This window comes from Pithys albifrons, chromosome 5 (assembly GCF_047495875.1).
Source record: "Pithys albifrons albifrons isolate INPA30051 chromosome 5, PitAlb_v1, whole genome shotgun sequence".
NCBI lineage: Eukaryota > Metazoa > Chordata > Aves > Passeriformes > Thamnophilidae > Pithys > Pithys albifrons.
The window spans coordinates 49,163,254-49,190,786 of NC_092462.1; the positions used below are offsets into that span (position 1 = coordinate 49,163,254).

Sequence of the window (27,533 nt, forward strand, 5' to 3'; positions counted from 1 at the left end):
TCTCCATTGCTGGTAAAATCCTTGCAAGAATACTTCTGAACAGATTAGTACCCACTATTGCAGAAGATCTTCTACCTGAAAGCCAGTGTGGTTTCAGAGCCAATAGGAGCACCACAGACATGGTGTTTGTTCTCAGACAACTGCAAGAGAAGTGTAGGGAACAGAACAAAGGTCTCTATGTAACCTTCGTTGTCCTCACCAAAGCTTTCAACACTGTGAGCAGAAAAGGCCTGTGGCAGATCTTGGAATGTTTAGGATGTCCCCCCAAGTTCCTCAAAATGATCATCCTGCTACATGAGGATCAGCGTGGACAAGTCAGATATGGCGATGCACTCTCTGAGCCCTTTCCAATAACCAATGGTGTGAAACAAGGTTGCGTTCTTGGACCAACTCTATTCACAATCTTCTGCAGCATGATGCTCCAAAGAGCCACAGCAGACCTCGATGAAGAAAACGGCATCTACATCCGATATCATACCGATGGAAACCTATTCAACCTAAGGCGACTGAAGGCCCACACCAAGACCCTGAACCACCTTGTCCGTGAGCTGCTTTTTGCTGATGATGCCGCCCTCGTTGCTCACACAGAAGCAGCTCTGCAGCGCTTAACATCCTGCTTTGCAGAGGCTGCTGAGTTTTTTGGGCTGGAAGTCAGCCTGAAGAAGATGGAAGTTCTCTACCAACCTGCACCTCAAGAAGTCTTCCATCATCCTCACATCACCATAGGTAATTCAGAGCTTAAGTCAGTCCAGCATTTCACCTATCTGGGAAGTATCATTTCCTCAGACGGTAAGATTGACAAAGAGATAGACAACAGGCTAGCAAAGGCATACAGAGCCTTCGGAAAACTCCATAAAAGAGTCTGGTCCAATAAACACCTGAAGAAAAGTACAAAGATTAGTGTCTACAGAGCCATTGTACTGTCTACTCTTTTATATGGGTCTGAATCCTGGGTCATCTACTGCTACCACCTGCGGCTTCTCGAACGCTTCCATCAGTGCTGCCTCCGTTCAATCCTCCTCCGTTCAATCCTAAACATCCACTGGTCTGATTACGTGACCAATGTGTCTGTTCTTGAACAGGCAGGGGTCAGCAGTATCGAGGCCATGCTGATGAGAACGCAGCTGTGCTGGGCAGGGCACGTCTCCAGGATGGAGGATCACCGCCTTCTGAAGATTGTGCTCTATGGTGAACTCGCCACTGGCTGCTGCAAGAGAGGAGCCCCGAAGAAGAGATACAAGGACTCCCTGAAACAATACCTCAGCCTTGGCAATATTGACTGCCACCAATGGTCCACTCTGGCCTCCAATCGTGATTCATGGAGACAGACCATTCATGACACTGCTGCTTCCTTTGAGAATGCACGGAGAGTCAGTCTTGAGGAGAAAAGACAACGCAGAAAGAACTGTTCCTTGCCAATGTCACCTAGGGAGACGTTCCGCTGTGCCTTTTGTGACTGGACCTGCCTATCCCATATCGGCCTTTTTAGCCACCAGCACGCTTGCAGCAAGCGTGGGTAGTGCCCTTCTCAAATCTTCGTTCGCGAAGCCTAGCCATGATGATGATATATGAGGTGTATCATCCTTGCTGATAGCTAGGAATGGTGACAGGTATAGCAGCCATATTCACAGTGAAGGGGTTGTTCATGGTTTTTTGGGTGTTCTCTGACTCACATTTTGAATGACAGCATTTAGAGGGACTAAATCATGCACAGTAAAAAACTGAAAGGCTTTCTGGTTTACAAATGTCATCTCAGAACCCAGCCACGGTGCCAGTGACATCTTTGTGACTCTTGGAAGGGTCCTGAATTGTTTCTGTTCTGGTAGTACCCACTTCCACCCATTTCCCGTTTTCTGTTTTGTCCTGTTGACTTTATCATTCCTGGATACTGCTTGTGAGCTCTGTTATGTGCACAGACCGAGGCTTCAGTCAGACTTGACGTCTTTGTAGATACAGGAATGAGAGGACAAATACATCAAATGGACATCTTAAAAGTCCAGCGTCTCGTGAGGGTGAGGCATGTCCTCTGTAATTTGCAGCTTCAGGCGACACTTATCTCTTGACCTGAGAGCTTTGCTTCAACAGATTTCCACCAATACACCCCTCCAGGTCGGAAGAGCTGGGGCGGTTCACCGCCGGGACCGACGCGGGGACAGGTGTAGTGTCCCTGGGTCGCCGCTGTCCTCCCGCGCAGCGCTTCCACGCACAGAGGAACGGGGCACGGCGCGCTTGTCGCCAGGGGGCTGGGACCGGAGCCTCCCGCTGGAGAAACCCGTCACCGACTCCGGGAGAGCTTCATCGCGCCGGATCGCCTTCCCCTCCGCTTCTACTGTGCCAGTGGCCCTTTGGGCTCTCTTTGGAGCTGAGGATGGGGTGGGAAAGGCGAGCTTCTGCGCTGCGGAGGAAAGCGTTGCAGTCCCTGTGGGAGCGAAACTCTCCGATCCCTGGAGTGAAGTGAAAGCATTTGCGTGACCGTAACGTAAAATGAAGCGCAGTCAGAAGGCAGGTAGGGCCCCTAGCGCCCAGGGAAGTACACACGGGAACCGCGGATGAATGAAGGGGCCCAACATTCCGGCCCACGCTTGCCATCCCCCGCTCGCCATTCCCCGCTCTGAACTCTGCATTTCAACTAGGCGGGCCAGGAGCGCCGGTAGGTCCATGCGCTGGGCTGCCTTGGGATCGCTTCGGCCGCAAATGCCCATCCGGGCGGCCCGGCGGGGCCCCGGCGAGCCAAGGTAAGGGGTGCGAGGGGCGAACTCCGCGGGTTCTTGCCCCTCACATCGTCCCTAGCCCAGGTTTGTCTTGCCACCTGAAACCCTGCGCGGCGTGACAAGGCGTCCCTGATCGGTGGCGGGGAAGATGGGGAGCAAAAACTGTGCCCACTTCATCCACCCTCCCTCTGGTGCGGCTTTACGGCGAAATTAGCAAGTGGGCTGTCTCTTTGCGTGTCCCAAAGGGCTAGAGTCGTGTGTGCAAAAGGGGTGGGGATGTGACTCTCGCAGAGGTTTATTATTATTGGATGGAGGAGGGGTGGAGGTGGGAGTCGGCCGAGCAGACAAAATGCGGAGACCCTCCCGCCTCGCAAGTGTGTCTGTGCGGGAGGCGGGCGGACGCAGCTTGTCAGAGACAGAGGTAGAGAAGGGTCTTGCGGGGGGGGCGACCGAAGCGGAGAGGGATCAGCAGCAGCCAGAGCATGCTCTCCACGCAACAGTTTCCTGCCCTGCCTGCGGAGGAGGAGCGCTACCGGCAGGTCCTCTCCGCCAGCCGGGTAAGACGAGCCCGAGGGCACTCCCCACCGCGCGTGGGGCTGCCTGGGGACCCCGGGCCCGGGGGATCGAGAGGGCGGCTGCTCCACCGCTCGGTGGCCGCCGGGCTGCGGGATGAGCAGCGCGCTCAGGGGGACTGTCGAGCTGTCGTAGCGAAACGGACCCGTGGCTTGTAGACAGGCACGCTGCCGTGTGGGGAGGCGCGGCCTGGGGGGCAGCCGGGGACAAGCGACCGCCCGCGCCCAACCTGCTGCGGTGGCGCCGTCCCGGAGCGCTCCAGTGTCGAAGATTGCAGGAACGCGCCGTGGACGGTCGCGTTCAGAGGCGCGGGACGCAGGTGAGAGGCTCGTTGTTAGCATCACACGGAGAGCCGAGCGGCGCCCCGTCCCCAGTTCTCTCCCCAGGTCAGCGGAGATGATTAACGGGACTGATGTGCCTTTTAGTTGCTCTGCCGCTGGAAGGACTGCGGAGGAGTTGGCGGAACCTGACGGCACTGGGTCTGGCCAGGATTTGCAGGACCAAAGTTTGGACTTAACCTCTGGCACAGCAGCTCCATCGGCGACCGCACTCCCGGAGCTGTCCCCCGGCAGCAGCGGGAGCTGGCTTTACCCTTACGTGGGTGCAGCGTGGGGTCGGGTGAAGGGACTACCCGCCCCGTCCCGTCTCACGGCATGGTTCCGCTGGCTGCCACCACCCGCGGGAGGAGGTCATCTCATGGGGGTCACAGAGGGGGCAGTTAAACCTCGCAGGGAGCATCAGCGCACCTGTGTTGTTTCAGGTGTCCGATGGGGATAGCGCGGGCATTGCCAGTATCCCAGCACACCCCTGGATGAGGGATGAGGGGGCGAAGAAGCTTACTTTGGCTGGCCTTATGGGAGAGGGCGCTGACGCTCTAGTACCGGCTGCCAGTCGGGGCGCAGGTGTCTCCCCAGTGTCCCCGGTGCGGGTGGCTCTGCTAGAGGGGCAGGCAGGGCGGGGGCGACGCTCTCCGTGGCGCTGCCGATGTGCAGCCCCGCGGCGAGCGAGCCGAGCCCCACGGCAGGGCTGGCATCTCTCTTCGCTGCCGGGCGAGACTGGCAAGGGGGAGCGCAGCAATGCTGAGCCCGATGTGTGACACTTGCAGAGGGGGCAGCGGAGCTTCCCGAGCTATCACACTGACGTGGCCGAAATGGCACTGCATCTGGTTGCACGAGTTTATAAATACGATAGTATACTTTACTAGTATCGTTGCTCCACTTGAATTAAGATGCAGAATCCTTGGATGCATGTCATGGCGAGCAACTAAGTAATTAACATTTGAAATTATTAGCAATGTGGCTGATATGGTGAAACTCTTAAGTGAAATCAAATATCTAGAGCTTTTAATGCTTTCTTGGGGTCTCTTGGGAGGTTTTAGCTTTCAGCAGTAAGATTATGGTGGTAGATTTTTCCATATGGCCATTTTACACCCCTCCTGTGTTTCTAAAAGATGGACCACTCAGCAGGACAAAATTATTTAGTTTGTTTTTGTTATGCATGCTCTACTTGGAGATCTCTGTTATAAGCTTCTCAGGTGTTGTGGCACAGACAGCGATAAATTTGTGTGTCACTGAGATAATCCAAGCAACTATAAAGCAGTAATACAGAGAATTAGAAACCCACTCTGCCTCTGTAAAAGCTGGTGAGATCTCCGGAGTACCCCAGACATCAAGGTTCTTTAGGAAGCTGGAGGCTCCTCTGGGTGTACAGAGGAATCCTAAACAATCCTCCTTTAGAAAGGAATACCTGTGACTTTTTTTTCCTCAGTTTATGGAGTACCCAACAGGTGGAGAGGTTCCCCTGTATTCTGCCTGTGGGGAAGTGTGGCCCTTCAACCCTGCTATTAATTCTCATTTAGCATGCATTTTCAAGGAAGCCACCAGCACTCATTTTCCTGAGAATGCTCTCATGGTGGTGAGCCAGGCAGCTCAGCTTGCTTGCCCAAGTTAGAGGAATCTGCTTGTGTGCTTAGTATCTCATGGGACTATCAGGATAAAATACTGTTTTTCCTGTCTTTTGGAGCTGGAACTATAATGCCCTGAAGAAAACTTTGACTTCCTCTCCAGAAGTCTTTGCTGGCACTCGACTGTGTATAGATAAAACTAGAGTGTCCAGTGAATCAAAAGTACTGTTTGAAAAGTATCATAATTGGAGGTGTTCTATAAAATGTGCAATGCACACAGGGCAGTTTAATATATCTGTATTATTGTTGGACTGTTAATTACGTATTAGATGATGTCTGCAGATACAAATGAAAGCCAGGACTGTTAACAGTGCCAGTAATTATTTAAAAATGCAGATTTACTTGAATGCAGGAGTTGCTATTTTTTTTTCCTGCTAAGCTGATGTACATGTTCAGGTCTTAGCACTCAGCTCCCTTGAGGAACATTAATGTCCTGCCATTATACTAAGCCCATGTATTGCCAGACACATAATTTCATGTCATTACTTGCATGACCAAACAAGGAGTGAGCACGGAGGCTAATGTGGATAAGGAATTTCATTTGTCAGAAGGAGAATGGTCCTTCCTAGAGAAGGTAGAACAGGCAAGAGAATGTTGGGATAGTTATACTGGCAAAGAAACCTAGCGGCTCTTGCTCTCACCACTACTCAACTACTCTAACCAACAAATGCTGAGCTCTGAACAAACCCTTTATAAACAAGTAGGAAGACAGTGCTTTCATCAGTGTGTCTTAGTGGCTGTTTGAGCTCTATTAGTATTTGCCATGCTGAGGCCCAGCAAATTCAGGTCATCCCAATTCAGCAGGCACAATACAAGCATACAGACATTTCCTTAAGAAGTGAGAACTGTGATTTTGACCCCACCTGGACTAGGGAGCCCTGGGTACCAGGTATCTTCTTTCAGGCTGAACAGCTTGCGCTATTAGGTGGTTATATACAGTGGCACCATCTCCTGAACTGGTCAGGTTTGAAATGATGGCTACATTGTGTGGGAAGAGTTTGAATCCTGTCAGTGTCTCAGGTATCCTCAGCAAGCGCTTACAGGGCCAGATGAATGTCTTGTTTCTGAATGCCAGCCAGGGTTTGGCGGGGGTGGATGTCAGGCCACTTGCAGCAGAGCAGTTTTAGACTTGCACATGCAGCCTAGGCCCTTCCAAATGTGGCTGCCAGACCTCTCCAGATTTTTAAATGCCATCAGGATGAAGCAGCTAAGTAAGCAGCCTGAGGGGGACAGTCTCATTACAGTTTGAAATACTGGTGTTTGTAGTCTGTTCCAGTTTCTTACCCTACCAAAATGAAATAGACCATAAAAATCACAGGCTGCACACACACAGTTCTCCAGCAGCAGGAGAGAAGGGTGGATGATAACCCCTTGTGAAGTGATGGATTGCCACAGTAGGATAAGGAAAGCTTAAATCTGCCTTGTAAAACTGTTCATACACAGAACTGCCTCTGAAGACAGTATCCAGACAGTTGCAGCTTGACTACCCTCATTGGTCTGAATTCTAGTAGCCCCCCATAGTCAATTGCTATGTGAGATAGTGCAGTCTTGTCTAGAACTGTCCTGAACCTCTGTCTGGATGCCACGGCATAAGAGGCACCCTGCCGTTGCTGTGGTCAGTAACTGTGGGTGTTAGTACGTGTGCGAGGTGGACCCTCACTTCACCAGCAGGAGAAAAAATGTGGGAAAAAGAGGGAAGGAAGAGCGCCTGAGCCTCGCCGAGGTTGCTTGTCTGTCGTGGCAGCCCCGTGTCCAGCGCACGGCCCTCTCTCCGCGGGCCAAGCCGGGCGGCACTGGGGCTTCCCCGCCACTCACCCGCCCTGCTCGGCTTTGCGGGGGGCTCGTTCGCGGGTACCTCTCCCGGTCCGCAGCCCCGTGGCAGAAGTATACGATGGCGATCGCATCCTTTCCCTCAGTCCCCCGCCCTCTATAAATAGCTCTGGCTGGGCTGATCTGTCAGATTCCCCCGGCAGAGCGGATCCCCTGACCCGGGCCGCCTGCACTGGAAAGTCTGAATACAAAACATACCGCAGTAAAAATAGAGCGTCCGGGGAGCCCCGCAGGCAGGTCCCGGCGCTCCCGCTGCTGCTTCGGCCCCGGCGCTCGCCGCCCCCTTGGCACTGCAGGCTCCCGCCACCGCTTTCCTTGCTGTCAGATGGAAGCATAACTCGTTTCTGCCGTGGAACAGATAGTTCCCTTCCAGGTACCTTTTTTAATTTCGGCTTGTTTTTCTAATCAGCAAACATGAAAGAAGTAGGCATAATGGTTTAATATCCTAAGTGTAAAAATAATAGTGAGCAAGAGCTTGTCATTTCAAAAAGAGATGAGAATATCACTACCTCTGAAGTCCAAATTAGGTTTCATCCTGTGCCTACTTTGTGCAGACAACTGCTCCCCTGAAAGGATAGATTTTCCTTGGCTGTGGTTTCAAGGCATTATAAATCAAAGCAACACTTACAATTAATCTGAGCATTATGCTGTTATTTCTGGTTGTTTTACCTGCAAAATCTGAATACCTGAAGGTTAAAGCCAGGAAGAGGCAACAGAAACTGCTGTCTGACTACTGCTATGCCTCCTTTTTCTGATGCATCCATGTCACAGTTCTTGGTCTTTGGTGCCCACTGGAGCACAACTTACTCAGGGGCTGGTGGTGGGATGGACTCAGCACCACACAGCTGCTCTCTCATCCCCCATCCTATCCTGTGGGATGGGGAAGAAAATAGGAAGAATGAGAAAGAGAAAGCGCATGGGCCAAGATAAAGGCTGGGAGATTGCTTCCTAATTACTATTTTGGAGAAAACAAACTTGAATGGAGTAAATTAGATTATTACTGATTAATATTTAATTATTGATTCAGTTATTATGAAACAAAACCAAAAAAAGAAGCAGACATTAAAACACTTCAGGAAAACAGCTTCACTCCCGACTCTTCTCCTCCCTTGTTTTCACCATAGGTGGCACTCAGTCCCTTCAGTGAGGCAATGAGCAGCACAGGGAAGGACTGTTCTTCATTGCTGCTCCTTCCTTCTCACTTGTCCTCTGCTCCGGTGTGGATCATCCATGGGCTGCAGTCCTTTTGGGAATGTTTGCTCTGTCATGGGGGAGCTAGTTCTCTGACCTTGGTGTTGGCACTGCTGTTTCTCACTCTTTTTCTACTTCTCTGCCTGTGTGGTGTTTATGCCTTTAAGTACTTTTTCACAGAGGCATCACAAAGTTGTCTTATGGGCTCAGCTGTGGCCTGTGGTGTGGATCCAGCTGGAACTGACCATGTTCGGTACAGGACAGTCTCTTCTTATGGAGACCAACCTTGCAGTCCCCCCACTGCCAGCAGTTTGCCACCTACATGGGTGTGCCAGTAATCAGGGGAAGAATTGGTGGCCACCTCATCAAAGCATCAGCTTAGGAAAGGACAACAGACCAGAGTAGCAGTGTTATCTCTGTGGTTGTCTGCTCCCCAGTCTCTCTTCCCCTATCCCCAAATCATGAAGGGATGAAATGAATATTGTGTGCAGTTTTGGGGAAAAAATATAAGAAAGATTTTAAGCTATTAGAGTCTATCCAAAGGAGGACAATGAAGCTGGTGAAAGGCCTTGAGGAGAAGCCATATGAGAAGAGGCTGAGGTCACTTGGTCTGTTCAGCCTGGAGAAGAGAGGACTGAGGGGAGGTCTCATTGCAGTCTACAACTTCCTTGTGAGGGGAAGAGGAGGGGCGGGCACTGATCTCTTCTCTGTGGTGACCAGTGGCAGGACCTGAGGGAATGGCCTGAAGTTGTCAGGGGAGGTTTAGGCTGGATATTAGAAGAAGGTTCTTCACCCAGAGAGTGGTTGGGCACTGGAATAGGCTCCCCAGAGAAGTGGTCACAGCACCAAGTCTGACAGAGTCCGAGAAGCTTGGGACAATACTCTTGAGCACATGGTGGGACTCTTGGGAATGGTCTTGTGCAGGGCCAGGAGTTGGCCTCCATATGATCCTTGTGGGACCCTTCCAATTTGGCAGGTTCTGTGATCCTTCAGTTCCTTTTCATAATCTCTGTCATTAGAGTGGAACCCCTGCAACATCTGCTTTTTTGGGTGCTACACAGTTTGCAATTCCTCTGGTTTTGTTAGTGTTGTTGCCAGCCTAATGTGGCTTTTTTATGCCCTGGCCCTTTAGAAAGTGAAAAGAAGCTGAAAATAAGATACTGACAGATGTCCTTTGGAATTATGACGTTTATGTTGTGATGGTTCAAGCCCTGCCCCCGGGGACAGCTCCTGTAAATCTATGGGAAAAGAGACTGTCAAGTTGCACCATTGCACGTGCTCCTTAAGCTACTGCTCTTCCTGAATTCGAAGGCTCACTTTTTCTGGCAAAAGACATGTTTTCTATATTGAACATTTAGTTCATCTTCACCTAGTCCTTAAGGGAAAGGAAATGAAGGTATAGTTTCTTTTTGGGGACTGCATCAGATTGTGTCTACCCCAATTCACATACCATAGCTCAGAGAGACTTCAATGCTCAGTAGATGGTGGTTGTGCTTTGGGACTGATTGGTACCACACTTGTCAAAGTCTGTCTTTCCCTTCTCTTCCTATAACCTCAGTTCTGCCATATACAGAACTTAGTGTTTTAAAAAATAATGTACTAGAATATTCCGTGACTGATCTGTTTGAAGCCAGAGAGGTTTGACTTAATGGTAGTTTAACAGTGGTAGTAACTGCCCAGAACAATTCTTGTTACTGTTCGTCAACTCAAAGAACTAGTTTCCAAACAGCCTGTACTGTCACTCCAGTATTACTGAAAGTGACTTGAGAATGTCAAAGACTCAGAAATAGTTTCCTAAAGAAAGAGACTCTCATTTTTCCCTCCTTCCTGCCTCTGAATGAAGCAATAAGAAGTCACTTATGTGCTCCTTGCATTATTCATCTCATTAGGTTTCAGAAAGCAGTCAGGTCAGTCTTTTGGAAATAAAACCAGTGGTAGCACTGAGGTGTTTTTCATTCCACATCTCTCAGACCTGCAGCTCTGCAATAATTGAATAACACAACATATAGTTGTAAAACGCAGTTATGTCTGCTATGGACATTCATGGGCTAGTGGTGCGACACGGAGATTTCTTTCATTGCTCCTCCTTCTGATGTCAAATCTTTTCCTGCGTGGATTATTTTGCCTATTTTGAAGTTGTCCCAAAACTGGTGGGATCTGGAGATTATAAAGCAGCATATGTTACAGTTCTCAGGATTTTCTCAGCCTCTTGCATTTTCCCATCTCCAAGAAGAAACAGAGAGCTGAGGCTACCTTGCCTTAAGAACCTGTGTATTTTTGCCATGACACAGTATTGAAGGGCAGACTTAACTGAGAGACAGTTTATTGTTTAAAAGATCCTAGTTCTCTGCATTTTCAAATATTATCAAAATATACCTGAAAGAATGTCAGGAACTGTAGAGTAAATAGCTATCTTTCTTATTTTTTTTCTTTTTAATAATAAAAAAATTCTCTCACCTTGCTTTTTCATTTGTAGAAACTATGTAATGAAAGAATTAACTAGTAAGTGCTCATTTGGTTTGTCCCTGACCAGCCAGTTTAAGGATGTAAGTTTAAATAATTTGTAGTGCATGTAGACAAGGCTGGAAGGGAAGTCTGAAATGAGGATTGAATATGTTTAAAGTTGTTAACAATTTTTTTTCTTTATAAAGTCAGAGATATGAAATAGTGCTGATGGTGGTCTGGAAGGGCTAAGAACCCAGATGGTTTCCATTTGCTTTTTTCTCATCATAAATAGAATTATTCTATGACTCTTGGAGATTTCCAAAGAAAATGTGAATGGGAGGAAACTTGGCATCTGTTCTATGGATGAGAAATTGAATATTCCTAGCCATAAATACAGTAGGATTTTATTTCTTTGACAAAATAATTAATCACATTGTTACTGTTTCAATGACTTAGATGGAAGTTTTTGTCCCATAAATCCTTATGTGATCCATAACACTTTAGTACTACATCGAAGTGATAGTCCAATGGGTACAGAAATGTAAGTGCATTGTTAACCCACTTAATCTTGAGTTTTCTCTGTCAGCTCCTTTCTTCATAACATCATCAATAATGAATAGGTTTAATCTCTAGTCACCACTCCAGTTATTTGTCAAGATTCTCTTTGTTTTCTCCCACTGAAGCAAAATGTTCAAAGATGACCTGAACAAAGTGGTATCCTATTGAAAAATGAATGAGCCATCTCTAAATTTTATAGGTAGTAAGTTATTGACCTTTGAGACATTGTGTAAGTCCATTTTCATTTTGGGAGGAGGTCACATAAAAATCCAGCTATACTGAAGAGATAAAGCTGTGCTTTGGCACTAAATCACGTCCTTACCGTTGATTAATATTGCCGCTGATCTTATCCTTGGTCCAAGGGTTAGTGTCCTTTTACTCACAATTTAGAAACAAGTCAGTGAAGGTAATATTGCTCATTCAAATCCTAAATTTTAATTTTTCTAAGCAGATGTTTGTAGTGTAAGAATAATTAGTGAAAAATGAATAAGAAATCCTTGAAACATAAGGAGAGAAATGCTTCTAAGGAGATTCCTGCCATTTTTTAGCTTGTGTTCTAGTTTAGCATCCAATTCATGTAATTGAAATCTTCTGATTTTAAATAGGCTGAGCAATTGTATAATCGACAATACCCACAGCACATACATGATGTACTGGTCACCTTCAAGTTCAGAAGGCTAAGTCTGCTGATCAGACATTAAGGGGAAAAAAGGATATGTCCAATCATGGGGTCTAATTGCCTTGTGTGGGATGGGGTTCTGATGGGATTTCTGCACAGGAGGTGGGTGATTGATACACTGAATGGGAGCCACAGGACACACAGGATTTCTTTTTGTCCCTTCTAGTTTTCTAGCCTTGAAAGCTGCTTTTATGTGGAGGTTTTCTTCTAACTGTATGCCTCCACCTCCTCAAAATATTTTGGGGATTTTTTTCCAAAATCTTTTTATTGTCACAAATTAGGCCACTAAGATTTTTTTAAGGTTTTTTTATGGTTTCCAATTTTGTTTTCTGGTGCTAATGGCTCTTCTCCAGACATCTGCTCATTGAATTTCCAGCAAAGCAAGAACCTGAAGTGAGTACTGTGTTACTCCCTGCCTGCTGGGTTGTGATTCTCAGCAATGTGCAGCCAGAGGCTTGCCACTGCTGTTCAACGTGCTTAGCAAACCTCAATGCAATGAACATCTGGGTAGTCAGGAAAACATTAGAGTGCATTCAGAAAAAACAGCATGGTATAGTGGAAACTTTCATGAGTAGTTTTTGCAAGCCTTAGCAACATAAAGAAAACTAATAACCCCTAAAGCATAAACTCTGCATTAATTACAGATTCCGCAAAATACTTTCCCACTGCCTGCTAAAGTGGGTTGAAGTGATGTTCATGTTCTGGCATTGAGAAATACCAGATAATGTTAACCATAGTATAGTTCTTAAAAGGAATGCCTTCCCTATACATTTCAGTTTTTGAAAAATCTTTGATATCTTCCATATGTTTACTGAATCTTGCTCATCTTATGAGGCATGGCAACATCATACATCTTTGCCATCACCTTTGTATAATGGAGAGAGCTTAGAACTGTAGTAAGTTTGCCATCAGCTGTACTATTTCCTAGTCTGAACATTCTTGAAAATTCAGCAAATTTCCATTGTGACTGTGGGAAGCATTCCTGTAGTAGTTGCAAGTTTACATTAGTGACATTCTAAGTAAAATTAAAAAAATAAAAATACATAAAATATATATGCAAATATGTAAACCATTAACATATATGTCAAAGCAGAATTATTATTCAGCAGTACTTCTTTTTAAAAAGGGAGGAACTAAAACCTATTGGTATTGAAGAGTGATACTGCTGTTCTCTAGTAGTGATAAATATCCTTTCCCCCCCTCTCTTCTAATTAAAGTTGTGAAGAGTAATCAGTACTGACCATATATGTTGGCTAATGGTGTGTGTAATTCTCATTTATAGCAGTTACTGGTATCATGCTATCAATACATGGAATTCAAGAAAATTCTTTCTTTTCCACTTGATCTCTTTTACATGAAATGTTAAGCATGGATCACCTGTAATGGAGAATCAAGATCAATAGTTTGCTTGTCAATAACTTTCTGATTTCTAATTTAAATATTTTAATGGAGATCAATTATTACATTATTTATTTATATTTATTTCTATATCAAATAGATGTTTTTCAAAGTGCCTTCGTAATCCCACTATATTGCCAGGATGGAACAGTGGAGCTTTCCCCAAAAGAACTAGACAAAATGAGAATAAACTACTCAGAACTCCAACTCTCCTGGCCATAGTATCCACGTCTCAGTGATCAGCTTATTTCCACCTTCCTCAAAGCCTTCAGAAAGGGAAGAACGAATTATGAAAGAGAAGTTGCACCAGAAGCAAGCTCTCTTAAATTGACCATAACCCTTTAGGATAATAACTTGATTGCTGTTACACCACTGAACAATGCATACATCTGTCATCCTGGATAAAAACAGTTTTGAAACTGTGTGTCAGTGGCTCTAATATAGCTGGTTGTACCTCAGTTAGAACATTCCAAGTGAGGGTAGGTTATGCCTGAGGTATCTGCAGTCACACTGGACAGCACTGTAGGCACTCGCCGAAGGAGGTCTAGCTTTGCAGGTGGAGGTGAAGAATCTCAAACATACAGATAACCAGAACACCATAGGTGTGTTTGGATTTTGTCTCAGTAAATTTGCCACTGTCTCTGTCACAAACTGAAGCTGAAGCAGCATCAGAACACTTGTCACAGGTCTGGGTAGGACATACCTGAATGTCACCTTGTCTCTTCTGAGCTTCTCCTGCCTATCTCCACAATTTCTCCAAAGTTGTCTCAGTGGCTCACAAAACTGCTGAAACTCTCAGGACTCCCAAATTTGTGCAACAGAAATGAAGGAAGGAATACCACATCAGCATTCATTAGTCTGAATTGGTGACTTCTGGTGATGCCTGGTTTGCATTTTTACTCTGCGTCAAACTAGATTAATAACAGCTTGAAAAGTTATCTGAACAGAAGTGGCCAATGGGTCTCTATGGTAGTCTGAAGGGCAAAAATAATACCTTATTTTACACACTGTATCTTCTTTAACAGAGATATAACATCACTGACACAGTTGCACCTCACTTACTTTAATGCAAGTGTGTCAGGAAGGTTAAATGTGTTTCAGGTTTCTGCTTCAGCCAAAAGAATGTGGCTGGACAAGGCATCTAGCACCAACCAAATACTTTTGGAAAGATGTGCCCAGCTTTATCTGATATCTCCCTTACTGAGATACTGCGTATTTCAAACTGGATAATTTCATGGAAGGGAAAGGAGGTCTGATCATCAAAATTAACTTTTAATTAATTATATCAGCAATTTGTAATTTGTCTGAGGAGATGGAATTTTGTGGGAGAAATTACAAGATTACGGTGAACTTGGGAGTATCAGGAAAAGTAGTGTATTTCATTGTGCGAATAATTCATATGATAACATGCTTCTCATGTTTGCTGCCTTGCTGTATGAAGAAGGTTGTTTGGGTTGTTTTATTTTTCTGTCATGCTGGGTGCAAAGGTTTTGTTTTGGTTTTGTTCTTTTTAGCATGAAAAGTTTTTTTTTCTCTAAATGGCACTATTTACTTCCAGAATAACTGTTACACTTTGGTTCTTAAATATGTGTACATTGGAATTTCGGTACTGTTTATATTTGCAGACAAAAGCTGCTTAGTATCCAGTTTCTTATGCTTTCTTAACATTCAGGGTCCATTTCACTTTGGCTCTATTTTCCTGTAACACTGAAAATGAAAGATGATGCAACTCTTTTATTGTTTTTGTTTTTAGCATCACTTTGTACATATGAAGGATTCATCGTACACTTTCTCCTTGTTACAGTGACTATTAAAGTATCGCATTATATTTTTTTGAGAGTGAAATGGTCCAATAGAGGTGCATGGCTGATGCATAATATTCATGTGAACAGAACAGAACTAATAAAAAATGTAGACCATTTGCTGCTTCCATTATTCATTCCCAAGCATTTGAATAATATGAGTTGATCAAAATACTGTAATAATGAGTGTGGTTAATTTTTTACATATATATATATATATATGTATGTATAAAACACTTACAGTTTACATGTCTGGGTTTTACTCTGTAGCCATGAGAAGTGGGAGCCATTTTCCCTTAATGGGGAAGGGAAGGGTGTAGTGGCTGGTATGGCTATGTGAATCGATATCTGGAGCTTTAAGGCCAGCATCATGAGAGCGATAATAACACAGAAGCTGACAACTGAGTACGGCTTCAACATTAAAAGAGGAGCAATATCAAAGATACAAAAGAACTGCAGATAGTTTTCGTAATCTAATGTATTTTCCATACATGAACTATGGCTTGGCTGGGCAGCAGATTCCTCAATGGCATTACAAGGACTTCTACAAAGCCCCCTAATGACATTCTTTCTGCATTTTGTGGTAATACTTGTCTTCTTCTCACTTCTTTACAGTGTAAACACTACATAGTACTTTGGTGTATGGCTTGTTTGACATATTTTGATGCTTCTGATCCAACAGTTGTCTTCTACGTTTGTGTGTAGAGGTCTATCATGCACAGAAGATATCGACAGTAGACAGTTAGCCCTAATGATATTTCTTTGTTGGGAGAACATCCGTTAGGTTTTTGGTGACAACAGCAGGAGATATTTTTGTCAAGTGTTTATACTATGGTTCAGGCTGTTTTATATACTTATGTGTCTAAAAGGAAAATTGCATGCTACCATAGCCTTTTAACCTGTAAATCTTGATCTAATCTGTCATTTCTCTGCTTTAATATGACAGGCTTGTTATTGAAATGACTGCCATGAGATCAAATTTATTAGAACTGAGCAAACATAGCATGTCTGAAGTTTGTGCACATACCAGTGTCATACTTGAGCACTTAAAACTGGTGCATATATTTGTGTATTGCAATATTTGGTGGCAAGAGGAAAAGAAACACTATTAGGGAATATATAAAAAGTATAATACATTTCTGTTTATTAAATTGTCATTGATGGTGTAGGAACCAATAGCACAATCTCTACTTGTATTTCATATTCATCACAGAAATTGATGGCAAAAATGAATGATGTTCTAGTGATGAAAAACTGGCAAAAATGAAAAACTGACAAAATCAGGTTTATGCTTGCCAAACCACTGATGATGATTTCAAATAGGTGTGGTGTTTTTCTTGAGGTCTTCTCCTGTAGAAGGGAAAATACAACATTCTATTTAGTTGCCTATAAATATTTACTTTGCTATACTACAGAACTAGCAATTCATGGTTTTTTAGAAAAATGTATCTTCCACAATACAATATTCTTTTCTTGAGTCATTGAAAGCAAATTTGGATGCAATAGTCCATTTTAAAATCTATGACAGTAAATTGTCAATGCAAAAATTGAGATTTATTGTTGCTTTCAGGAGTTGACAAAAAAGATGATGGTGAATGTTCTCTTTTAGTATTGAGCATTTGTATAAAATAAGTAGTAGCCACAATGTCAATAGACTTGAGAAAACATGCCTCACATAAAAACGAGAAGCTCACTGTTTTAATTGGGACACATTTAATGTTTCTCCTAGGTTAACTGTAAAGTGTCTGTGTAACAGTGGTGCTAACACTGCTCTGAGTTACATGCTTGTGCTTGAGATTATTAGGATCTCTTAGACTTCCAAAATATTTGATATCACCCCCCCCCCCCCCACCACCACACACACACACACACACACAAAGAGTCAGAAAGTGATGATGAATACTATTTGTGCATGTTTTTTCAGTTATTTGAAATATGGTTTAGTTGTTTATTGATAAATTTTTGCTCCTAAGACAAACTCTTTGTGGAGTCCTGGGTCAGAATTTACCTTGTATTACCCTGGATAGAGTTAGACACTTTTGCTTGGGATTTGCAACAAGTGGCATCTCGGTTGGGAATCTGTTGAATTGTAGATCTAATTTTTAACTGCTTCAGGCCAAAGAGGGAATTAAACTCAACAGCCCCATTTCCTGTGGGAGCACTGTATCCACTGCATTGTTAGACAGGGCAATTTAATTTAATTTCTCTCTCTCTCTCTTTTTTTTTTTTTTTTTTGTCTGTGCTTTCAAAAGTAGTTATGACAGCTGTGTTTTGGGAGATCTGTGTTCATAACAGAGCTGTACTACTCTGCTGTTACCTGAGCTTGCAACTCACAAGGGGGCCTAATACAGGCTATGCAAACCAAGTTTATGGAATTCAGAGAAGCCTGCTATGAGTAGTTGCTAAGCTGCTGTATTGCAGCATTACTAGAAGCAAAACTGCCAGCAGACACTGAGGACTTTAATATGAAAATGTAGGCAAATGTAGACTGGAGGAAGTTACATAATCAAGCAGGTATTGTCTAAATGTCACATGGATTTAGGTTCCTAATGTTCACCTAAATCCTTATCTGTGTCGGGATATTTGAGATGCTAGTTGTAGGTAAGGGCAGTAATGAAGCCAAGATATCCTGAAAGCTTGATTTGAAGCATTTGCCACTTCTGAATAAGCTGTTTATTAAGAAAAACTCTTCTGACAACCAGTTAACTCTCTTCAACTTTATTTATATTTCACTTGTTTTGGGAAATGTTAATCAGATTACAGACCTTGTTATTTCACCCTGTTTTAAGAGGCAGAGCTACCACTCTTTTTTGTTCTCACCCTGAGCTGTCTGTTTCAGATGTTCAGATAACTCTAGCATCTTTAAGTTGACTATTCTGCTTGCTAGATAAACGTAATTAGTAGGACTGTGTTGAGATTGATTCGCTGGAACTGGGAGGAGGTTATCAAGTGAGGTACTGCCAGCACCTCACACCATACTGGTAGTGCATGCATTTTCAGTGTTACTGTCTTTACTTAGAACACTGGAAGTAGCAAAAATGTCATATGGGACAATGCACTGGATGAGTCTCAAAGAGATAACATGTGATGCTTAGCAGTACCAGAAAATATATTTACAACTAAACGAATGCAGTTTGCTTAATTTTTGCTGTCTGTCCAGGATCTGCAGTGTTTAGTAACCAGAGATAACAGAAATGGATTATAATTCTTAAAACTCTCAGCAAGTTTCCTTCCAGATAGTCATTGATTGATCTTCCTGACAAAGAGGATAAACTAGAAGTCATCCTTTGGGAAGAGATTGTCTGTAATTAATATTTCTATCATCAAATTTCCCCTTATCAGAGGGAAGATGTTATTTTTTAATCAATTTTGAAAAAAAGATGTATTGACTTCATAAAAATTTCAATCTTGCTAACTTGGAGTTACGTTTTTGTTTCTGTGTAAGAACTATGACATTTCTGCAGTATATGAGATCATAGTCTTAATGGAATTAATTAAAAAGAAAAAAAAACATGTTTAAGCTTTTCCAGGGGGTTGAATTTTTGTTCTTTGTACAGCACAGTTGAATTCAGAAAATATTTTTTCTCTATGCTCCTTTATTCCATTCATAGAACAGAAAATATGAGATACAAACTCTACAGAATACTGTGATCAGTTATAATTTTGTAAAGCACTTAAAAAAATTAGACAGCATTATTGTGCATAGTAAGTGGAATGGTTCTTAACACTTCTGTTGTCGCTTAAAACAAAGATTATAATAATTCTTTAATCCTTAATACAAAAAACTTAAGAACATGAAGCTCTTGAATAATTAGAAATGGATTAATTTAAATTATAAAATGAACTGTATGTAGCCTTCTTGCTTAAATTTATTATGTATTTTCCATTTTTTTTCAAATGAAATGCCTGTCCAACTTCCAGTTCATCATAAATACCTAGAAATTTCAGTGAAGCTGTAAGTCTATGGATATTGGATAAAGTTAACTAAATTGTATGGATTACACTAGGTTGTCTGCCAGAAAGAACTTTAAATCAAATTTGTCATTAAGAATCTATAAGCCATTTATAGCATATATTGAAATCATGTAGCTGTTCTGTGTAATAGGGAGGGAGGACTGCCGTGGAAAGCATAGGAGTTACTAATTGACACCAGAATGATAAAACTGCTTTTTTGTTTTTCAGGTCTTAGGAACAGATGAGGATAATATGGGGGTTGGTTGCTCTCAGAAACTGGCTTCTGCCAAGTTCCTCCGGCTTCTGCTCCTAATACTGATTCCGTGCATCTGTGCCCTTATCCTTTTGCTGGTGATTCTGCTTACCTTTGTAGGTAAGTGCTAGTGGAGTAAATTGACACTTTTTTAATTAAGGAGACTAAAACTAAAACCACATTCTCAAGTGCTAATATGATTGTGGACATTAAACATGTATCTTAGCACATCTATCTAACAAATTAATCTACTTAGTGATCGCTTATTGCAGAGAAATAAATATACTATTTAGACATATATTTAAAACATATTTAAAGTATCAATGAGGAAACCTTTTCTGATTTTTCTCAAGGTAGACCTTTGAGTAGCACATAGCATATAGGTAGTTTTCAGCAGTCATTTTACAACTACTAAAAGATATTTATGTTAGAACCTTAATCACTGTCAGTGGAATGGAATATTTATCCCTATGTCATACATTCGTATGCAAATCTGATTCTTATTTTCAAGTGAAATTTAATTTATAAATAGCTACAAATCTTTCTGAATCTGTTCTGCAAAATATATTATTGTTTAACTAAGGAAAATGTTAATTTCATCTAAATATGAAATATGTATCAATGCAGAATGCCAAGTATGTTTTGTGGAAACTGCTTCCAGGTATATTAAATTTCATAATGGCTTAGTCTGTTAAGTAATTCTGTGTCTGTTACACAAGTAAAAGATGCTGATTTATTACTGTAATTTTTTTTTTAAATTTTTCTTACCTTTAGAGAAAGCTGGTGTATCTTATAAAATTACTTCAACTGCAAAATGAAAAAGACATTAATACTAGGCATTAATACTATTGCTTTTCTAGAAAAGTAAAGAAATAATCTGCTTTCAGTGCTGAGAGTTTTTGGGATTTTTTCCTTTTTTTTTAATTAATGAAAATATTTTCTAGTTGAGCTTCCTTAAGTACTTCAGAAGCACGTCTGTAACAAGTGGGAAAAATATATGAAGTTTGCAGATATATAAATCTTTTCCTATTTTAAACACACGAATTTCAATACACATCAAACAGTCAAACAGTTAGCAAGCACAGGAAGAAACTAAACATATCTCAATAGCACTGTCAAAATCAAGACAACTTAAACCTGTTTCCTCAATTCAGTCTGTAAAGGATTTGCAACAAGACACTGTAGGCCTGTTCTTTTCATTTAGCTTAAGTTAGGGAAGTAAAAAACCTCAAAGCTAGTGAATGTTATGATTGACAAGTAAGTCTTGGGTTGTACCTCTCAATTTGGAACAGTCTGAAATGGATTAAGCTCAAATAAGTCCGGCAATTAGGAAATAAGATGCCATTCAATTTGCTTTCCTTATGTTTAGCATTCCATTTGTATCCTTCATATCCTCTGCCCTAGATTTTCATTCTTTGGTGAGAAAGCAGATAACAAAGCAGGTGAGTTTACGTCAGCTCTACTCAATCGCCTCCTGAGGCATGTATCAACAAAATACTCATTAAAATGTAAGAAATTCTCTGGGAAATGGGACCTACTCTGATCCTACTTATGTAGCAAAAATCAGGACTATCTCCTCTTAAGTCAATGTAATTACTGTAGGGTAAAGAATAAGGCTTGGTATTATAACCCAAGTATAAAACCAGCAAAGCTTCCTTCAGAAGCGTCTTTTGAATGAACAGAATTTAGTATTCTTCTCAGTAGCTTTCATTTTCTGTGCATTGATTGATAGCTTAGGACCAAATATAATTGATGACTAGAATTAAATGAACAAATTCTGTGGGCATCTTAAGTGTGTATAACAGAGTCTTTTTCAGTTATTGAGAACCCACTATATCCAAAACGATACTTCATTTCAGATCAATAATAACTGGATTCTGTTACAGATTAATATTGCTACGAAGACTTTCAATGTAGGAAAGAAGTTGATAGTCCTGACTGGTTGAGAGAAATTATATAATGTATGGGAAATAATGTTCTTACATTTTTTCCACAAATGGAGATTTTAAAATCTGTGGTTGTCATTCTAGTATCTTTCACTGATGCATAAAACATAAATAGAAAGCTCCAGTCTATTAGAAACACATGAACTTCTTTTGATTTGACTTTGGTAATTAACTCATTTGGTAATTAGTTCTTTTATATTTTGCAAGAAAGTATTTTATTTCCTGTGGTAAATTTGTAGGTAATTATTCTACTTCTGTAATGTTTTTTGATTAAATGAGGCATATACACATGAAAAGATGAGCATGCACCTGAGAACTTTTCTATTAATTTTCCTTTACATCTCTTTTGATGCTTGCACATCATTGCAAGCTCTGATGTTGAAGAAATGGAAAAGTTGGTGTGGGGGAAAGGAGGCAAGAAGAGCAGTACAGTTGTATTGTAGTAATGGAGTATATCCTACCTGAGGTGTCATGGGGCCCTGTTTTCAGAATATGACATTAATCAATCTTGCAAAAATTATTTACCATCCAAAGCCTTTGGAAAAGTAATTTTATTAGAACTGTGTACAAAGGACAAAGTAAATTATCAGTAGAGACACACAATTTTGACTAAAAATACCTTAACGGTCCATAGAAAAAAATATCAATGTGAGTGGTTTAGCTTTGATTTCCCTTAAGTACTTACATTATGGCTCTGCGTACCCTGCTGTCTCTCACCAGGAGTATAGCGTGCTTGTCAGCCTGCACCAGAAAACTTTGTAAGGAATGAATGTTGTTTCAGTTATGGAACTAGAGGCATTGCCAGTGCTTTAAAGGAAGTCTAGCTTTTAAACCATGACCATAATAATTTGTTGAAAGCTTGTGGTAGATCAGAGGACAGAAGGCGATAGGAATAGTGTTTGCTTTGAACTGTCACAGACCTAACATTCCAGACCTTCACCATGAAGACCTAACTCGACAGTATAAAATTGAAGGGGAAGAAAAGGCTTGATTATACATGATTAAGATTCCTGATATCTTACAGTTACATCTGACCCCTACAGACATCAAAAGACCTCCTTTAAGACTGGTCCATAATTTTTTCTTGGGGATTATAGCACGTAAGGTAGAGTAGAGTATGGTATAATATAGTATGGTATGGTATAGTACAGTATAATTTTGTTACTTTCCAGAAAAAAAAAGTCACTGAATGCATGATTTGAATAGCTAAATGTTTCTTGAAAATGGATGTAAGATCCCCTTCAAATTGTGTTAAAATCTGTAGTCTATGTGTTATTTTGCTTACACTGAAAAAATATTCTTAAGTAATTGTCTTAGTTTAAGGGGAGAAAACAAATTTTACCAAAAAGCAGAGGAGAGGACTCCTCCACAATAATGACGTCACTCTTTATTAAATTAAAGAAAAGGAACTTTAATTAGAAAATGGATGTAAGAAAGATAACTGTTGTTAACTAATATATATATATATATAGGTATAGATATAACTGTAAACAGACCAGAGCAAACTACTTCCCCAACACCACAAGTAAAAACAAAAGAGAACAACCCCCCAAAACAGTAGGTTCCTCCTGGAACAGTTATATTTATGGACAGAGTCAGTGTCACACCTGGCTGGCTGCAGGGTGAGTTCTCAGTCTTTCTCCAGCACGACAGAGATGAGCGGTGAGCACTCAGATGAATTCTGTCTCTCTCTCTGTGTCCCTTGACCCAAACGTAGAAGGAAAACTGGGAGTGGAGAGCCGCAGCGTTTCCTGGAAAGCAGCTGTAACTTCTCTCTCCCGGGTCGCTGTTGTGATGGGGTGGGCAGCTATGACACTGCCGGAGATGGTGAGGCCAGGTGGCTGGGACCCCAGTGCCAAAACCAGGAGAAACAGCAGTGGCAAGGAAAAAAAGAACCAGCTCGCTTAAAAGCAGCAGCCGCGAGGAGCAGGAGAGAAAGGTTTCTCTCCGACAGCCAACACACACAGCTCCAACCTTCCCCCAGAGCTGTGTGATGTCTTCAAAAACAAAAGAGACAGTGCAAACCTGTTGCTTGCCACACCTTACCCCAGTCTGCCCCCCACCCAAACGATCAAGCAGTTAACTACTTCTTTTGTTAACTAATGGCATGGGAGTTAGTGGCAGGCAGGGAATTTACATTATCATTCCAAACTACAACATTAATGAATAGTATGCTAATACTATAAAGGTGAAAATTAGCAATTTGTAAGAATGAAAACCTCTTGCGTTTTCATTCTTTTCCTTGCAGAGAGGAAGTGCTCTAAACTACTCAAAACATTGTTTTTAAAAAGTCCTCTTAGCTGGTAAGCATTAGACCAATTTAAGTTTTTTATTTTTTTATTGTACCTTAGTTGTTTCCCATTACAGTTACTTACCTGGGAAAACAAAATACTTTACAGTTTTGGTACCATAAAGGAAGGTGAATTTTATTTATCTTATAGTGATAAATGCATTCCATAGGAGATGTCCCATTCCTCACATTCCTTCACATCAGTGTCCTCAAATCATACTTACATGGTCTTCTACCACCTCCTGCTAATAACCATCCACAACTAATGCTTTGTCTATTTTTTTCTGTAGAATTTAGAACAAGTGTTATGACACATATAAAGAATGGTTTCATGTATGTCAGACTTTTCCAGTCCAGATGTAATTTTGGGGGATATGATTGCAGGACATCAATTCAGCCTGCCTCTCAGGCAAGCAGCATACCCTTTTATATATGCACAATGTTAGACATTTATGCATTTTACAAAAATAATATTTTGATTATCTCTTAGTCTGTCAACCCAGTTATGAATTAGATCCTTCACAGAATAAACATCAGGCAATGTTCATTATAGTAAAACTCCTAGGCTTAGCTTTGTGGCTGTTGGATCTTCCACATTTATGTAAGTGTCAAGACTCCTGTGTCAGTTTGGGAACCCAATTGTCCTTGGCCCATGTGATGTCCCACCACTAAGGGGAAGGGAGCACCCAAGAGTCATAGATGCTTATGGTCAAAGGGCACAACAAAAGTCAGAGGGTCCGCAAAATCTTACAAAGTTTTTTTTAGTAAATCACAGGCTTGTCATGGAAATTGGTATGTTATTCCCTGACCTTCTAGTATAAGCACATGGCAGTGGTTTTTGGGTAGAGGATTACAGTGAAAGGAAAGAGAGAGAGAGAGATGAATTAAGGATGGGGAGAAAGAAAAGGAAGGGAGGATGGAAGGACGGTAGGAAGGAAGGACAGAAGGAGTAATTAATTTTGCTTTATGGAAGAGATTAGAAAGAACTCATTGTTTTAAAGCATCACACTGTTTTCTTATGTATCTTAAAACTGAAATATAGCTTCTTCTTACATATCTTAAATTTTAAATGTAGATTCTATAAAAACATCTCCAGTAACCTTAATTTAAGAATGAAGATATACAGTAGTATTTGTAGTGGAGGGAGTGGGTGAAGGATGAAAATCAAAGTGAGTGGGAGCCCAGCTCACAGAGTGGACTCTGTAATCTGGAATGAAGTACTTCAGTTCCCTTCTGTGCACTGGGAAAAGGGAAAGGGTAGGAGAAAAATGTGGGTGTAGAAGAAAGTGACTCAGGAAGGTGACCCAAAACTCACATACTAAGTGGAAACAGAGTTATGATCTAGAGCTACCCAGTGGGGAATGCCAGAGTTCTATACCTTCCTCAAGGGCATTTATACCAGAGCCCAGACTAATTTTATTTTGGGGGAAAAAATATGTTAAAAAGAATTGTAATACTACTCTTTGTCAGCTGAGATGATACAATTAGGAAGGCCTTTTGTGTGGAAGAGGTTCATTGTGCGATCTACCTGTCAAGAAGAGGAGTTGTGAAAAAAAACCCCAAAACCGCTGTTGTTGGAAGGATGGGTTGAAGAAGCAAATAAGTATTTGGGGATCTCAGTGAAAGAAGTAGATGAACTTATAGGCAGTGAGAGACTTAGCTATTATTTGTAGTTCCTGAAAATGAATGAAATAAGCTTGAGTGAGGAGAATATAGAATCCAGTGGATAGTTTCAATATTTTGCTTTGCAGTACTTTTTTGTCCGCTCTATTAAACCAAGTTTTTCAAAGTTCTTTCATGAGTTTACTTGTCATGGGATGTACTGCCTGCTATTCTGCTCAGTGATATAGAAATAGTTAATGCTTTTAACTTTAATTTTAAATCACTATTAATAGCTCTTTGGGAAAAACGTTTTAGAGATTTTTTCTATTTTTATGCTGATTGGAGGAGAAGAGAAGAGTCTAGGGAGGAGCAGAAAAAATACCTTCATCTATTCTTGAGTTAAAAGAGCTTGTTTTAGCTTTTTGAAAACTGCAAAAAAACCCCAAAAAACAAAACTAGTGAAGTTTGAAACTTGAAACAAAGTCAGCTTTGAATTATAGAAATACAATGCTTTATTTGGAAACAAAACATCCAAACAAAGCTGCATTTAAGTGTGCAGAATTTCTAAGCAGAACCACTCACAATTCCTTAGACTTCATCAAATCATATTAATACTGGTCCCTGTTGGTGAAACCGCAGTGCATTCCTTCTTCCTGTTTGGCCTGACCACAGGACTGAAACAAAAAATTGCTACTGAAATAATTTGCATGTGGGAGTTTTTTAGTTGATTCTATAAAACACACAGTAAATTCCTCCAAATCCCAATGAATTATTTGAAATACTTGCTGATGAAAACCCAGAAACCTTTACATGTATATATATAAAGTTCCCCTCGGTTCTTCCAGTAGAAGTTAGACATAAAGATTTATTCACAATTGGGACCTGTATTTAGCAGTGGTAGTTAAATTACATCATCTTATATATAGAAAACAATGTCTCTTTTAATTTTAAAAGTTAGTGAATATAAAATACATTTAAAATATATTGTTTCCCATGAAGCTTCAGAATTAGATTTCTGAAGATCTTGGCACTATGAAAACAAGATGAAAAAATAGTATTGGCCATCTTGTTAACACTATAATAGAATGAATGCATGTTAGAGCTCCATGAAATTGCACTCTATAGTTTTAAACATGTAAGAGTTCAGTGACCTACTATATGTAAGGTTAAAACATTTGAAGCTTATGAAAGCATGTGTTTCTCTGTTTATCCTACAGTAGCCATAGGGCTTTTTTATGTGCTATTGTTATTTTGTTGCCACTTTCTTAAATTTAGTTCTTTTTCATTTTGACTTGGAAATAAATATTACTTTAAAATCTGTGTCATTATATTTATTATTAACCTTCTAAAACAGATTGATAACAGTTGTTCTTCCAGGTGGCGGATGCTAATTTTGGTACTTTTTTTGCTTTCTTCCAGGGGTGTTAGAAAAAACATGCTTTTATTCAAATGGAAGTGAGGTCATCACAGTTAATGGTGACTTTGGAACATATGATGATCTTTTACCAAACATGGTTGAAAATAGTTCCAAGGCTGATCTCACAATGGAACTCAGCACACAGCCTTCTTCCTGGACCACCACGCTTTTATCCCACATTGACCAAATGAACAAGAACTCAAATATATTTAGAGAGTCTTTCCAGAAAAATTCATTTGCTCTCCCAACTCAAGCAACAATGCTCAATCATCAGCCTACATATGATGCTGCTTTGGCAGAGGGCTCTGAAGACAACACCCAGCTGTTTGCCACTGCAGAGGAGGCGACTTTATGGTCTACAGATGCATCCCTTAACAACACAGAGAGGATGACCACTCTGCCAGTATTAACTCCTACCCATCCATCTGCATCACAAAAAATGAATCAGAAAAAAAGTAAGTTCATGTTTTACTTGGCTTCGTAATTCTAACTCAAAAATACACTTTCCAAGGTGCTCTCATGAGTTCTAAGGAATGTGTCCCTTTGATAGTTTGTCATGCACATTCCATGTTGCAAGCAACTGGGTCCTTATCAGAACATTTGATTGACCTGTTGTGGAAGATGCAGTAAATTCTGTCAGGTATGAAAACTTACAATGCATTCTTCAATTGTGATAGTCATTAATGCTTACCAAGGCTGAAAAAGAGTTATTGCAAGCTGTATTAAGTTTCTACAACTCTTTCTATCTTAATGGAGAAATTCTTCTCTAATTTGAAGCAGTTTTTCTATGTAGCAGTAGAGTTCCAGTGACGTTTCTGAGCAGTTATAATCAAAATGTCAAGAGTGAATACTAACAATTAACTGTGATTAGGATTTGTTTGCTTCAATACAAAGTTAAGGTGCCTTTCATTAATGTCATGG

General features: G+C 41.2%; 1 protein-coding gene across 1 annotated transcript in view; it reads left to right on the forward strand.

Annotated features, from left to right (window-relative positions):
* The first annotated feature begins 3,193 nt into the window (after window positions 1-3,193).
* CORIN (corin, serine peptidase) overlaps window positions 3,194-27,533 on the forward strand; it is a 118,714-nt gene continuing 94,374 nt past the window's right edge. Inside the window, exons 1-3 of the mRNA XM_071555200.1 lie at window positions 3,194-3,268; window positions 19,333-19,477; window positions 26,615-27,067. Coding sequence (XP_071411301.1) covers window positions 3,194-3,268; window positions 19,333-19,477; window positions 26,615-27,067 — 673 coding nt within the window. The remainder of the gene's footprint in view (window positions 3,269-19,332; window positions 19,478-26,614; window positions 27,068-27,533) is intronic.